Here is a 17,126-nt window from a genome sequence, read left to right as displayed (position 1 = left end):
CTGTGATATCAGATTGAGACTCTTCGGCACGATAAGGATCTCAGTGAACGCCCCTCTGCATCACGTGATCTCGCTCAGTTCATCTGTAAGATGAATCATCTGAAGAACCTGACACTCCATGGTAGCTATCATGATGACTTCTACTCAACATTGTCGTCGATGGCATCAACTACAAAGGTGATATCTATTAGGATGTTTTACATACAAAGGAGTAGTTCAGATTTTTCAATATCCCTTATTTTATTGACGTCAATCTATCTAGTGAGGCTATGATGCCTTATATAAAGAGAGATTGTCTTCACTGAATTGTTATTATATCAATTGTTAATTAATAGTCAGTGGTAACCATGAACTATGCAATTTCATAAATCTTTCGGCCATCATGTCCCTTTTCATTTTTGATTAAGTAATCTAGGATTCTTGAACTCTACTGAATTATGCCCCCTGCGGGTTCGGGGATTAAAGAATAGGCCCGCTGTATTCTCTGCATGTCGTAAGAGGCGACTAAAAGAGACGGTCTGTTGGCCGTGGACTGCGACCCGTGTTGGGGGAGAAAGGGATCCTGATGATTGAGTGGATGGTGTGACTGCGGTCCTCCTGAAACAACACGTCATTTTGGCCCTGGATTCTCCTAGTCGGGAGGTTTTATAGGCCTGGTTAAAATCAATCGGCTGGTGGTGTTCAGCCCTAAGATGCTATTTTAACTGGTTTATTTCTTGTTGTCTCTCGATGTGTATATTTGGGTTCTGTGTTGTTTGGTCTCAAGCGATGTGATAGTTTGAATTTGGATTCTTTTGACACTGCTTTCAATTTAATTTGGTATAGTATCTAAGAAGGCAACTGCTTAAGCAGGTCAATCAGGGTGGATTTTGGTTTGCTCTGAGTATAGCACTGCTGTATCTATGGCGTCAGTATAAGTGATTATCCTTATATTTATATGACGTCCCCTTGTTGGACTCCGATGGTGGGTGGGGAGCAATGGTGCTGAATTAAAAAAAGAGTAGTATGGCTAATTCCAACAAACAATCCAATAAGCGGAGTAGAAGTGATTCCAATGATGGTATTGAGCCAGTTAACTTCCCACGTTTTCTGGTCATTCAGGGTAGTGATCCAAATAAACCACTCAAACTATCGCCATTTGCTGTAAATAAAGGTGTCGAGTCATTAGCTGGACCTGTGAAGTCAATCAAAAGGTTAAGATCAGGTGATATTCTGGTGGAAGTCGAGAGAGCTGGTCAGGCGAGTAATTTGCTCAAGGCCGACAAATTTGTCAATATTCCTATTAAAGTCTCACCACATAAGACCTTGAACTCGTGTAAAGGGGTAGTTCGTTGCCCTGAACTTAGAGACTGCGATGATGATGACATTCTTGAGGAACTTGCTGATCAGCAAGTAATCGATGTCCATAGAGTAACAGTCAATCAGAATGGAATTAAGAAACCAACTAATACCTTAATTGTTTCTAACCTTCAACAGATCTGCCATTCCTCCATATATCAAGGTTGGCTATTTGCGAGTGAAGGTGGATATTTACATCCCAAACCCCATTCGGTGCTTCAAGTGCCAAAAATTTGGCCATTTCAGAAGCTATTGTCAACTGAATGAGTGTTGTGAAAATTGTGGAAAGGATGATCATACTGGCTCTTCCTGCCAAGTTCCATCAAAGTGTATCAACTGTGGTGGCAGTCATCCTGCTAATTCTCGGTCGTGTCCAAAGTGGATCGAGGAGAAAAGAATCCAAGAACTGAAAGCTTTGGGTAACCTTTCCTATCCTGAAGCACGGAAGCTGTATCAAGCACAACATACTCAAAGTTGTTCATACACAGATAAGGCCAAACAAAGTACTGGAGGAACTAATCAACAATCTAAAGTAACTCAACAACCTAAGGGTGCGTTTATCCCCCGTTTATCCGCCACTTTTTCACACTAGAATCATGATCTGAATCATGATTCAAATCATGATTCTGCAGAATCACGATTGCGTTTAGTCGAAAATGAATATAATCATGATTAGAATCACAAACATGAAACACGAAAAAAGGGGCTTTTGGAAAGACGTTTCTGCAGAATCACGTACGAAAATGTTCGAATAAACGATACCGTGATTTGAATCATGATTATATGACCTCACTGTGTCGGGCTACTTTCGGTTTGACTCTTGCCAAGCTCAAGGCTCTATATGCTCATTGTATGTACATGATTACTCTGCATGCATTTCTTGTCATGTTCAAGTTCTGTGTTGGTCATCGCATCGTCCACTACTTTTCATTTTTTGGTCATGTCTTCAACTTCAAGTTCTAGTAAATGAATTAACTGGACAGACGATGATCTCAGTTGTTGTTGGGTATAGAGTGTCAATATTAAATTGGATCTACGCTGAAATTCACTTCCGAACACCATTTTGGATAAACTAACAAGATGAATAGAAGCATATGGACCCTATATGATAGAAGTAAACAAAATTAGGTATAGAGTGAATTCTGGAAGCAAAAGATTTTTCGAGAGCCGAAACACGTGCGAAAAACTTCCTCTGTCAAACTGCGCACTAGTGATGCGCACTGGATTGGCCCGAATCTGAGGAGAAACAGCATTGGAATGAAGGTCGTCTAATATCGTGATTCATGTTTGTGTTTTGAATCATGATTCAAATCGTGATTCATGTTTGTGTTTTGAATCATGATTCAAATCATGATTCAAATCATGATTCTGGCTTGAGGTCGCATAAACGCAGCCAAAGACTACAGCCACTACCCAAACTGACATAACTTGGTTAAATGGTGATTTCCCAGTGACTCTTGAAAATAATAAAGCAACAAATACAGAGAAACCTAAATCTCAAACTCAAAAACAAGATCAACAGAAGAAGGGGCAGACTAAGACTAAGAATGGTCGCCGAAGTCGAAGTCTCTCCCGGGATCCTCCCACTAGAAATACTTCAAGTAATCAAGAAACTAAAAACCATCAACTAAAGTGAAAAGTAAACTTCAGATAAATGTATCTAAACCAAAGTTAACTGACTCAGTAGTAACTAAAAATAAGTATGATGTGTTATCAATTGTGGGAGATGAAGATATGGATATTTCTCCAATTCATCAACCATCCTCTAAAATTAAACTGGTTCAAAAATTAGATAATACGTAAATGTATTATCATGGGAAGGAAAAAGCCGTTGTTCAATGGAACTGTCGAGGAGTAAAACCTAATTATGAAGAAATCAAATGTCTTTTAATTAATCATAATCCATATGTTATGTGTTTACAAGAAACATTTTTGAGAGATTCAGATAATATTTCATTTAGGGGTTATGATATGTTTAATAAAACTAGTACTTCTTTGATAGATGGTAGACCTATTGGAGGTTCATCAATATTGATTAAGAAAGGAGTCCCACATGAAGCTCTTGTACTTCATACTAATCTACAAGCTGTTGCAGCTAAGATAACTCTCCACTGCACTTTTACAATATGTTCCATATATATTCCACCTAGACATGAGCTTTCAGAAGCTGAATTAGTTAGACTAGTTAACCAGCTTCCTGTACCTTTTTTGTTAGTAGGGGATTTTAATGCTCACAGTTCCCTTTGGGGCTGTCAGAACTCAAATAGATTAGGTAATATTGTTGAGCTAATGCTTGAACATTTTGATTTATGTCTTTTAAATGACAATTCTCCTACATATCTTCATCCAGCCTCTGGTTCCATGACGGCTATCGATATATCTATTTGTTCACCTAATATTTTTATGGATTTCCAATGGAAAGTCCATAGTGAGCAATGTGGTAGCGATCACTTCCCTATTCTTATTGAAATTGTAAGACCTTTGCCAGAGGAAAAAGTTCCTAAATGGCAACTTCACAAAGCAAATTGGGATGCTTTCTCAAATCTCTGTTTATTAAATATTAATCATGATAATTTTCAGGATACAGAGGATCCTCTTGCTTTGTTCTCTCATACATTACTTGATATAGCTGCCAATACGATACCAAAATCTGGTTCTTCTCATCGTAAACATAACCCTTGGTTTAATGCTGAATGTAAAGAAGCTGTTAAATGTCGTAAAAAGGCCTTAAGGAAATTAAAAAAATACCCAATAATGACAATTTGCGAAAATATCGAGAAACAAGAGCAAAAACACGCAATATTATTAAGAAAAATAAACGTCAATCTTGGAAAAATTATGTTTGTAAACTGAATATTCATACTCCCCTTAATAAAGTGTGGGAAATGGTGAGGAAAATATGTGGAAAACATCTGAATAATTCTGTATCTTATCTGACTAAATCGGATGGTGTTAAATGTACAGAAAGGACAGATATTGTTAATTTACTGGCAGAGGAATTTGAACATAACTCATCATCTAATCATTACTCTCCTAAATTTCAGATTTATACAAATCAAGCAGAAAGTCAGCAACTCAATTTTTTATCAAATAATGTAAAGGATTATAATATCCCATTTACTATCTCTGAGTTGAAAAACTCACTCGGTAAATGTCATGATACTGCAACTGGTCCAGATGAAATTCATTATCAATTTCTAAAACATCTACCAGAAGCATCTCTTTTAGTTCTATTAGATATATTAAACAAAATTTGGAGAACAGGTGACTTCCCAGATTCGTGGCGGGAAGCTACTATTATTCCTATTCCGAAACCTGGTAAGGATGCATCTAAGCCTACGAATTATCGTCCCATTTCCTTGACTAGTTGTCTTTGTAAAACCATGGAAAGAATGATTAATGCCCGATTAGTTTGGTTCTTGGAGAAGCATGGTTTGATTTCAAAGTTTCAAAGTGGTTTCCGTCATAATCGAAGCACTGTTGATCAACTTATTCGCCTTGAATCTTTCATTCGTGATGGCATTATTCGAGGTCACCATGTGGTATCTGTCTTTTTTTATCTTGAAAAGGCCTATGATACTACTTGGAAGTATGGAATTATGAGAGACCTTTTCAATCTTGGGTTGAGGGGCAGGTTGCCCATTTTCATTCAGAATTTTCTATCGAATCATGTGTTTCGAGTCCGCCTAGGATCAACTTTTTCAGAATTACACAATCAGGAAATGGGTGTTCCTCAAGGTAGCATACTTTCTGTTACTTTGTTCTTATTGAAGATCAATAGCATTGTTGACGTTGTAAATCCTAGGTTTGATAAGTCCTTGTTTGTGGACGACTTCTGTATTTCTTGTTCGTCACGAAGTATGTCGACCATTGAAACAGTATTACAAAATTGTCTAAATAGAATTGAAAGGTGGGCAGATGAGAATGGTTTCCGCTTTTCAAAAACCAAGACAGTTTGTGTACATTTTTGTACTAAACGATCAGTACATCCAGATCGTAAAATTAGAATAAATGGCTCTATCATTCCTGTAGTTCAACAAACTAAATACCTAGGCTTAATCTTTGATAATAAACTCAATTTTAAGCTCATATTGATTATGTAAGACAAAAGTGTCATAAAGCTTTAAATCTTTTGAAGGTTGTGTCCAAAATGGATTGGGGTGCTGATCGCATTGTCCTTCTCCGTTTATATAGATCTTTAGTTAGATCTAAGCTTGATTATGGCAGTGCAGTTTATAGTTCCGCTCGAAAGTCATATCTTGAAAAGTTGAAACCCATACAGAATCAAGGACTTCGACTTTGTCTAGGAGCATTTCGTACATCTCCTATGGAGAGTCTTTATGTGGAGGCTTACGAACCCCCCTTACATCTAAGGTACGAAAAGCTCTCTTTACACTATGCGATCAAGCTAAAAAATAACTCTCATAATCCAACATATGATTGTACATTCACACCACGATATATTAATTTTTATACTAGTAAACCATCAGCCATCAAACCTTTTGGTTTACGTACTAAAGAAGCTTTAACACATATACTGGATGCTACTAACGTAGCTCCTTCCTTGATATCTAATATCCCACCATGGATGATTGCTGAACCAGTAATTGATTTTACACTAAGAACATATAAAAAGGGTTTTACAAGTGATTTAGTTTTCCTAAATAAGTTTGGAGAAATAAGACATAAATATAGTAATTATCGTGCAATCTATACAGATGGATCAAAACACCAGAATAGAGTAGGTGCGGCTTGTATAAGTGGTCCTATACAAAGACAAGTTAGATTGCCAGATAGTTCTTCCATATATACTGCTGAGTTATTAGCTTTGAAAATGGCTTTAGATGTTGTAGAAAACTGTGTCGGTAGACTTTTTGTTATTTATACAGATTCTTTGTCTTCTTTAACGGCATTACAAAGTAGAAATCATAAACATCCTTATATTGTTCAGTTATTGGAAACTCTGTATAAAATCAATACACTAGGTAAACAAATGATATTTGTTTGGATACCAAGCCATACAGGTATTCAAGGTAATGAAAAAGCTGATAAGTTAGCTAAAGAAGCTTTAGATCTGGATGTAACAGAAATACAGATACCTTACACTGATCTAAAATCAAAGATTAATACTTATATTAGAAATAAGTGGCAAACATCATGGGATCTAAATCCATCAACACCAATCAAGACTTGAATCACAAAATACTCTTCCATTAGCTAAACGACGGGAAGACATTGTATTGACCCGTGCTCGTATTGGACATTCTTACTTAACACATGCATATTTATTTGCAGGAGAAAATCCACCTCAATGCATATCATGTAATTGTACACTTACAGTTAAACATATCCTCATTGAATGTGCTGATTTTGCACATATTCGTACTAACTTTTATGATGTTCCTGACCTTAAAACATTATTAGTGATATTTCACGATTATGTATTATAAATTTCCTAAAGGAGATCAATCTTTTTATTAGATTTTAGTTGGGAAACTGTCTGAATCCCAATCACAACAGGTATACCCTTGGGCAAGGTATTTTATTCCAATTGTCTAGTATCTCGGTGGAGACTCTAAGCCGTCGGTCCCGTGTAAAGGAGAGTCACACCATTTGCACGTTAAAAAACCTACTACTCTTTTCGTAAAGAGTAGGGAAGTTATCCCGGGGAAGTAGTTAACCTATTAATTTATTACTGATAATTACTATTTCATAATCCTGTTCCTTTGTAAAGTTGCATTAGGGTAATTTGTACTGTAACCTTTCCAGATTAACTGTCTGACACTTATATGACACGAATGTGTTGATAGTGTCGTTAATTTTTCATCAATCAATCAATCTACTGAATTATATATCGTGAAATAAACATGGAATCAGAAATATGTTTTTTCTTTTGATTATCGAATCGTATCCTGCCTTGTAGAATGCTTTTTTACGTAATGAAACATTTACAATTTTCGGAGGTTCGGACATCAATAAATCAACTCAATTATCCAAATCTAAATTTATTGAAAACCCTTTGAATGTTGCATGTGATTGACCCATTAACCTCTTGCATTATAATCATGATAATTATGTTTCACATGACGAATAGGGCTGCAAGTTTTAAACCAAGTTGTTATCAAATTTACTAAGGATATATAACATTCATACCTTGTGATGCAGGGTGAAATTAATCATTAATAGCAGATTTTAAAAAGATGTTCTTTTATCGGATTTTCTTGGCAGGATGTATTTGTCCAAAATATGATGCGTGACATTTTCGGAAACATGCAAATGCAATGATCAACATTTAAATTGAGTGATCTTCTACATGATATCGATTTGCATACCATAAATATCATAACCGGATTACTTTAATAATTTGTGGATAAAAAATATCATATATGTTATCAGTGTACATTGTTGTATAAGAAACGTCAAATAATTTTCACTTCATTTTTTATGTTACTGTGATATCAGATTGAGACTCTTCATGACCGGCGTTCGAATCTCAGTGAACGCCCCTCTGCATCACGTGATTTCGCTCAGTTCATCTGTAAGATGAATCATCTGAAGAACCTCACACTCCTTGGTCGGTATCATGATGACTTCTACTCAACATCATCGTCGATGGCATCAACTACAAAGGTCATATCTTTTAGGATGTTTTTACGTGTAAAACAGTATTACAAGCAAGCCATATAGATTATAAGTTCAGATTTTTAATATCCCTCATTTTATTGACGTCAATTATCTAATGAGGCTTTGATGACTCATATAAAGAGAAATTGTCATTTATATCAACTGTCAATTAATAGGCAATTGTAACCATATGAACCAAGAAACTTCATTAATCTTTCGGCTATATTTCCTCTTTTCATTTTGATTTAGGAATCAAGGAAAAATTAGCATAGGATTCATACCCCCTGATCATTTGATTCTTGAGCACTACCGAATGATACATCAGAAATATGTTTTTTATACGCCCGTCCTAGACGGGACGTATTATGGTATCACGCTCGGTGTCCGTTACGCGATAACTTTGGTTTGACCTAATATAGAAGACTTATATAATTTGGTGTGTACTTGCTTGGATCCAAAGAAGCCTATTGATTATTAGGTCAAAGGTCAGGGTCACAGTGTTTTTTTTTTCATCTTTCCCTTCGGAAGTCCTGGCATGTAAACACGATAATTTTAGTTCAACTTAACTTAGGCTCATATAATGTGGTGTGTATGATACTATCATAGATCCCAGGAATTCTTCCGATTTTGAGGTCAAAAGGTCAAGGTAACAGTTGATATTACCCTTCTGAAATCCTTGTAAACACGATAACTTTATTTAACTTAAGCTTCCATCTTACTCTTATGAAGTCCTTGTAAACGCGACAACGAAGTTTAGTTTAACCCTAATTCTCCCGGGGGGGGGGCATAATGCCCCCCCCCCTCGACAATTTTCGCGATATATCTGCTGCGCGAAATTTTTTGACCTCGCCGCTCACTGACTTTTTACTTTCAAGTCTCGCGCAAATTTTGAGACCAATTTTGTGACGTCCGGGTACGTGGTTACGACATTACGCAAAATTATGTAAGCGCATGTCAGACCCAAAATTGCTCATAAACGTGATTTCATGTACAAATCCAATGCAAATTGTGTATTTAGCCAAAATTCATAAATGAACCATTATTTCTACTTTTACTGATTAAACTTAATTAATTTTGCCTTGTTTATGATCAGAATTAAGTCTGTAAGGATTTCCATTGAAAAAACAATAAAAAAACAAAAAGTAAAAAAACACAGAAATACATAAGAAATTCATAAAACAATAAAATACATAAGAAATTTATTTCCAAACCGAAGTTCTTTTTAATTGCGATTGTTAAGAATGCTACAAAGAATATTTTTACCAAAAATTAGCATTCTAGGAGCTTTATTTAGTGAATTAGAGCAAAAAGTATGATTTATGCATAAATTAGCATAATTAATTCATATAAAATAAAATCTCATTATTTTGGAAAATTTTACCATACAGCCTTGTAGATTACATCGCACACTACCAGCGTGCAAATTTTTGCGTCGCTCGTGCGATCGGCGGCCGAGATCTTAAGGGGGGGGAGCATAATGCCCCCCCCCCCAGGAATGACAAGAATCAAAATACCCCGGGAGATTTAGGGTTAACTTTATCTAGGCTCATATAATTTGGTGTGTATGATACAAGCATGAGTCCATGGGAGCCTTTCGATTTTCAGGTCAGAAGGTCAAAGGTCAAGGTCACAGTAACAGTGCTTCTCAACCAATCAGATCTGACAACTTGTCGGACGAAAATATTGATTATAACGCCCCCCCCCCCCCCGGGGAAGCCTATCGATTTTGAGGTCAAAGGTCAAGGTCACAATAGCATGTTCTCAGCTTGCTATTATTATTATTATCATTTGTTTGGCGTTACCTGTGCCCGCGAGGCGAAAATCGAACTGAATCACTATGACCCGCAGGTCTCTCGTCCCGATATATCTGATTAGAGGGAAGTCCTTCTGAAGTCATTGAAAACAAAATAACTTTAGTTTAACTTAACCTTGGTTTATATAATTTGGTTTGTTTGATAATAGCGTCGATCCCAGGAAGCCTATTGATTTTTGGTCAAAAGGTTAAAGGTCAAGTCACCATCTGTCACATTCTTGCTTGACCATTTTCCACTTTACAGGCTGGCGTATTATTATGCTCGCCCTATATAGCGCTACTCTTGTTTCTTTTAATTATCGAATCATGTCGTGTTTGGTGGAATGCTTTTTAATGATAAATGATAAATCCATAATTTATTGTTCGAAATAGACATGAAATGAAATACTCAGAAAATTTGCTTTGCCCAATTGATCGTGGGCCCGGCAGCCGCTGTGCAGCGCCAGATCGACGAGGCTCTATCCCTTTAATCGTTGAACGCCAAACAGGGTAGCAGCAACTCCCATCTTTTCACGTCTTTTGGTCTGACGCGGCCGGGGTTTGAACCCCCGACCTCCCGGTTGTGAGACGGACGCTCTACCAACTGAGCCAACACACCGGTTCTGTAATGTAATGAAATACAATTTTTGTAGGCTTGAATATCAATTAATCAACTCGATTACCCAAATCTAAAATTCTTGAAATTCCTTTGAATGATGCAGCTGATTGACCCATTAACCTTTTTGCATTATAATCATGGTAATTATGTTTCACATGGCGTAAAGGCCTGTATATTTTAATCCAAGTTGTTATCAAAATTTAGTTTAGGATATATATAACATTTTTACCTTCTGATGGGGTGTAAAATTAACCATTTATAGCAGATTTTAAAAAGATGTTCTTTTATCGGATTTTCTTGGCAGAATGTATTTGTCCAAAATATGATGCGTGACATTTTCGGAAACATGCAAATGCAATGATCAACATTTAAATTGAGTGATCTTCTACATGATATCGATTTGCATACCATAAATATCATAACCGGATTACTTTAATAATTTGTGGATAAAACATATCATATATGATATCAGTGTACATTGTTGTATAAGAAACGTCAAGTAATTTTGACTTCATTTTTATGTTACTGTGATATCAGATTGAGACTCTTCGGCACGATAAGGATCTCAGTGAACGCCCGTCTGCATCACGTGATCTCGCTCAGTTCATCTGTAAGATGAATCATCTCAAGAACCTGACACTCTATGATAGCTATCATGATGACTTCTACTCAACATTGTCATCGATGGCATCAACTACAAAGGTCATATCTATTAGGACGTTTTTATATGTAAAACAATAAGACAAGCAAAGCATAGAAGTCCAGATTTTAATATCCCTCATTATATTGATGTCACTATGATGCTTCATATAAAGAGAAATTGTCTTTACTGAACTGTCATTTATATCAACTGTCAATAGTCAGTTATAACCATGAACCAAGAAATTTCATGAATCTTTCGGCTACTTTTTCCCTTTTCATTTCGATATAGGAATCAAGGAAAAACTTGCATAGGATTAATACCCCCTTATTATTTGATTCTTGAGCTCTACCGAATGATACATCACGAAACAAACATTATGCAATCAGAACATGCAGAAATATGTTTTTTTATACGCCCGTCCTAGACGGGACGTATTATGGTATCACGCTCGGTGTCCGTTACGCGATAACTTTGGTTTGACCTAATATAGAAGACTTATATAATTTGGTGTGTAGGATACTTGCATGGATCCAAAGAAGCCGATTGATTTAGAGGTCAAAAGGTCAAATGTCAGGGTCACAGTGAATTTTTTTCATCTTTCCCTTCGGAAGTCCTGGCTTGTTAACACGATAACTTTAGTTTAACTTAACCTAGGCTCATATAATGTGGTGTGTATGATACTAGCATAGATCCCAGGAATTCTGCTGATTTTGAGGGCAAAAGTTCAAGGTCACAGTAACATGCTTTATACTACCCTCCTGAAGTCCTTGTAAACACGATAACTTCAGTTTAACTTATACGCTTGCATCTTACTCTTCTGAAGTCCTTGTAAACGCGACAACTTTAGTTTAACTTAATCTTGGCTCACATTTGGTACGTATGATACTAGCATGGATCCCAGGAAGCCTATCGATTTTGAGGTCAAAGGTCAAGGTTAAAGTAGCATGTTCTCAGCTTGCTATTATTATAATTTTGTTTGGCGTCACCTGTGCCTGGGAGGCGAAAAGCGAACTGAATCACTATGACCCGCAGGTCTCTCGTCCCGATATAACTGATTGGAGGAAAGTCCTTCTGAAGTGTTGGGGCAAAAAGGACATCCTTTATAAAACATTTTGATTTTGTTTAATCATCCCCGCGAATTCGACCCTAAACACGTAATTTTCCTAGCGAAATAGATACCCTTTTTTCATTAATTTTGTGTTTTTGACACCCTTATCACGTTACGTACGTAACGTGCCCTATCGTGAAAAAGACATCCTTTTTACGTGTTTTTTTGGTCGCGCATGGTATCCACTCGTCAATGTAAGTGGCCCCCCGGGTACGGGAGTTACCACAAACAGAAACAAACAAAACAGAAAGTTCTTATCAATTCTTATAATTTCCCTGTGTAAACTTTTATATACATGTACTTTGTTAATACGCTCTTGCTGAGTAATGAGTAATAAATGAGTCGAGTGGCAGACTCTTTTTTATTTTCTTGTATTCCTTACATATCCACAATTGTCACATTTTGGCATTACTTTATTATAATTAATTTACTTACCTGTCCTCTCCTACTCATTAAGACTGATATTTTTCTGGATCCTGCAGACTTAACAAGCTTTGTTTTTTTATGCAGGTTCCCTTATATTTCACTCTTTTAAATTGTCTTTAATTCCAAATTGCTATTTTCTTTAATTTGAATTAATTGTTATGCCTTGTCTGATTTGTATTCTTATGAGTTTTCTGATATTGTTTTCATATTGTTGTTTGTACTTGTGAAATATGTAAAATAAAGTCAAATCAAATCAAAGTTATCTAATTAGGTTATGATGCCTCATATAAAGAGAAATTGTCTTTACTGAATTGTTATTACATCAATTGTCGATTAATAGTCAATGGTAACCATGAACCAAGCAATTTTTTTTTAATCTTTCGGCCATTATGAGTGAATAAAATAAGATGAGGGGAAGACTTGGAAAATAATTAAGAAAATATTTCATGTCACTATATAAAATTTTCGCTCGTGCTTCGCGCTCGCATTGCCTTTTAGGTGATTTACATATCGTGTTCAAGTCTCGAGTTTGGAAGTCAATATACAAAACATATTTCATCTCGGAAATCGAACTTTCATTATATTGTGTGATTTACAAATTGATTTTTCAAAAGGCTCTGTAAAGATGTCAGTTTTATGGTCTGAATAATAACATTTTCTGCTCTCGCTGCGCGCTCGCAAATTTGGGTTTATCAGGTACCTTATTTTCGTGTATTCCATAAATTTGTCAAAATGTCCCTTTTCTGGTCTGATTGTCAAAACTTATCAGCTAGCGCAGCACGCTCGCATTTTGATTGGCGAGTTATGTATGTCTCAATATTGATAATACAACAAACTACTTAAAATCCCCTTTTCATGACAGTTCATCAAATATTTTGGCTCGCGATTTGCGCTCGCATTAATGGTTAAAATATATTAACTTAATGCATCCTATTTATAATTACAAAAGTGTTTAAAATGTCCAGTTTTCATGGTTTTCGGGCCATAATATCATCAGATTTTGCGCCCTTAGGCATTAATGAATGAAATATTGATTTAATGATTAAACTGTCCATTTTGTTTCATCTCGCACTAAGCAAGAGAAATTGGAAGACATTCATCATTTTCATATGCATGTCCTAAGGATGTCCCGGTCCGATGTTAAAACTCAAAGTAATAATAATTAAAAAATATCAGCTCTTTATTAAATTCGATCCAAATCCAAAGTGCTTGAAATATAGAGCTGAAATTGACTGGGTTTTTTTTCAGATCGGAATATCAAATAGTTTAAACTCGCGCTTCTCGCTCACTTCAATTTTCATAATAGATGTATTAAGAATGCCTAGATTCTAGGTCTAAATATGAAACACGCGCGCGCATGTTTATTCAGATAGTCAACTTGTTCTCTATTTAAATTATTATCCAGTTTCAGATCACAATATCAAAAAATTTCCGTTCATGCTTTGTGCTCGCATTATTACTGTAGGTAGACCCCCTATTACTCATTATTTTCATGATTTACAAAACATGAATAGAGTTTCCCGTTTTTAGGTCTAAATCTCGATATTTTTCCGCTCGCACTTTGCGCTCGCATCAATTGTTCAGTTATATACCTATCCTGTTGACGATTACAAAAATTGATTAAAATTTTACATTCTTTATGTAGAAAAGTCAATTTTTTCAGCTCGCGCTTCGCGCTCGCATTATTTGATTGTTGATATAGCAACGTCTTCATGGCTTAGTGCAAGCCGTCCTTCACAGGTACATTTTCGACGGTTCAAAACGTATATAAAGATTTTCTGCTTGCGCTCTGCGCTCGCATTATTAATGTAAGGAAGATCCCCACTTACTCATCCTTTTCGTTATTTACAAAACCTGAATAGAGTGTCTCGTTCAGTAGGTTTAAATCTGAAATTTTTCCGCTCGCGCTTCGCACTCGCATCATTATTGTTTCTTATATATCTATTCTGTTTAAGTTACAAAACGGCCCAGAATTTCCATTTCTTATGTAAAATTGCCAAAAAATTTCAGCTCGCGCTTCGCGCTCGCATTATTTGCTTTGTAAAACATGTAGCGTCTTCATGGCTAACTGCATGCAAGCTGTCTTTAACGGCTTTTCCATCAGTTCGTTTCTGCTCGCGCTTCACGTTCACGTTGCATACACATCTTTTTTTAAAGATAACAAACACTGCCAAGAATGTTGAAGATTTTAGAAAAAAACATAATATTTCAAAAAAAAATTAGCTCACGCTTCGCGCTCGCATTATACAAATAAGGATTATGGTATTATATATTTATGTATATTCATAAGAATAAAGCTAAGAAGCGACTATTAGGACTACCCCTTCAAAAACCAAAAATCATCTTCGAGCGGCCGATCGGGGAAAATATTGCTGAAAAAAATCCTCCCCCTACCCCCTATTGGCGAAGGCTGGATCCGCCCCTTCAATGAGCTGCAATTTTGGTGAAAAGCGGCCGCAGAGCGCTGTTCGACCATCGCCTCTGCTAGAGCGCACGCGGCGCCCGTGCCGCCGGGCTAGTAGTCCGTTCCATAGGGATGCATACGCACTCACACGCAGGCGACCCGTTCCCAGAACCCCCGTTTTCACAAACATTTGTAGTTCCGAAACCCGTTCCGAGGGCCCTCCTTTTTACAATAATCCCGCTCCAGAGTTCCCGTTTTTTTGTCTCGCCCGCGGCTCATAACTACGATTTTTTGGTCGAGTACCCCCCCCCCCCTCCCCCCGGGGACAATAACCATTATAAACGTGTTTCACACAATGAATAGGCCTGTATATTTTAACCCAAATTGATTTTAATAGTAACTTTAGTATAAAAAAAAGACATTTATACCTTGTGATGCTGGGTGAAATCCGCATTATATAACAGATGTTAAAAGATGTTGCTCTATCATTTCTTTAGCAGGATTATAGTTTCCTTAACATGAAGCGTGATATTTTCGGGAAAATGCAAATGCAATGTTGAACATAATACTGCATAGCAGAGCGAGACTCTAGGCGCCGCTCTTCCGATGGCGACGGTGGCGGCGACGGCGAAACAAAAGTGCGCCAAAAGTCATTTTGGGCAATTTTTAATTTTTGTCATGCCCAGCTGAAAGACAACACTTTGAAGAAAACTTCAGCAAAATATTTCATTCGGGATTTTGCATAAAGGTTGTAAATTTTTGTTCATGTTTCCACTTGTATGATGTCTTGTCATCTATTTCATAACTTTGCTTCATTTGATAATTTTCTCATCTATTGTAGGATGACTGCAACACGAGCTCAACTGCGACTGATCTGACCGTTAATGATTATGCACTAAAAAGATGGCAGGATTGTGGTCCGATGTTTGACAATGTGAAGAGGATCACCATACAGGTATCGGACACAATCAGTTGTGACGTCATCCAGAGGATCCATCTACCAGCAGCGACAGAACTAACCATTCAAACGCATGAGCATGCTTGGGAACCGGCTTCTCTCCACGATGATCCCACTTTACTCCCCAATGCTCTTCGCAAGGTCTCATCTCAGCTTGTCAAGGTCACATTCAAAGATCTCAACGTAGGTAACGACAAGATCGAACGCATCATTCAAGCTTTCAGATCATCGGACGATCTCAAACATCTGAGGACCCTAAGGTATGATATATTCAGTTTACTGTAATACTCTGTTGGTTCATGACGAGCGTTCATCGGTTGATAGGTACACCCTTTTCAATTTGTCTAGGTGTGGGGTTTTTTGTGGAGAATAGGTATTTTGTTGGAATTATAATATTAACCTCTTTTAGAGCTCCCTGGCCAATGCTATATATAAAATTATAAAGAAAAACAAATGACCATCATAGAGGGGAAGGGGAATGATATTTACCCTCGTAAAAAGATGAAGGGAGAAATTATTATGTTTTATTGAATAGTGAAAATATAAGAATTGAAATAAAATGATTTTTTTTTGCTTTAGAATACGCTTTATACACATACATGTATTATACATTAGACATATTTATGAATTATGAATAAAAACGAAAAGGGACCGCTAACCCCTGATTTATTGTACGAAATGTAAAATATTTCAATTATTGTGGATTGAATAAGAAAACACTTGATCAAATAATATGACAAGTATGTTGGGTCAAGCCGTGTTTAGATGCATGTAGACTATATGCACTGTAGGAAGAAATGTGTCGTGTATTATCGTAATTGGGAAAAGGGATATGCTAATTGGGTACCGCCATCTTTTCCCTCATTTGCATAATACATTTGATGTCTTCTTTTTAAAGCAAGCGAAACATTGAGAGCTCAAAACATTTCTAATTTCGTTCCTTATTTCGATGATGGAATTTTCGTATATTTCTAATTTTGCTTTAGATTCTTTACTTTTGGGGGTAAAATAATATAGGGTTTGAAAGAGCGTAAATACAGCATTCAATGTGAATTTGCTTATCTTTTAGTAGATTATAGTTGATTTAATCCCCTTTGGTACGTCTCTCTACAATTTTCTACCTTATGTATTGGCATAATTATGTTATCTCAGGGGCCGATCCAGCCTTCGCCAATGGGGGGGGGCGGAAATATTTTTTCAGCCATATTTACCCC

General features: G+C 36.5%; 1 protein-coding gene across 1 annotated transcript in view; it reads left to right on the top strand.

Moving 5' to 3' along the window:
• Nucleotides 1–17,126, top strand: part of LOC129259305 (uncharacterized) — a 34,644-nt gene that overhangs the window by 10,703 nt on the left and 6,815 nt on the right. Inside the window, exons 10-13 of the mRNA XM_064098680.1 lie at nt 13–177; nt 7,801–7,968; nt 10,911–11,075; nt 15,796–16,172. Coding sequence (XP_063954750.1) covers nt 13–177; nt 7,801–7,968; nt 10,911–11,075; nt 15,796–16,172 — 875 coding nt within the window. The remainder of the gene's footprint in view (nt 1–12; nt 178–7,800; nt 7,969–10,910; nt 11,076–15,795; nt 16,173–17,126) is intronic.

Source organism: Lytechinus pictus, chromosome 4, assembly GCF_037042905.1.
Source record: "Lytechinus pictus isolate F3 Inbred chromosome 4, Lp3.0, whole genome shotgun sequence".
Taxonomy (NCBI): Eukaryota; Metazoa; Echinodermata; class Echinoidea; order Temnopleuroida; family Toxopneustidae; genus Lytechinus; species Lytechinus pictus.
This window is presented reverse-complemented; position numbering and strand designations above follow the sequence as displayed.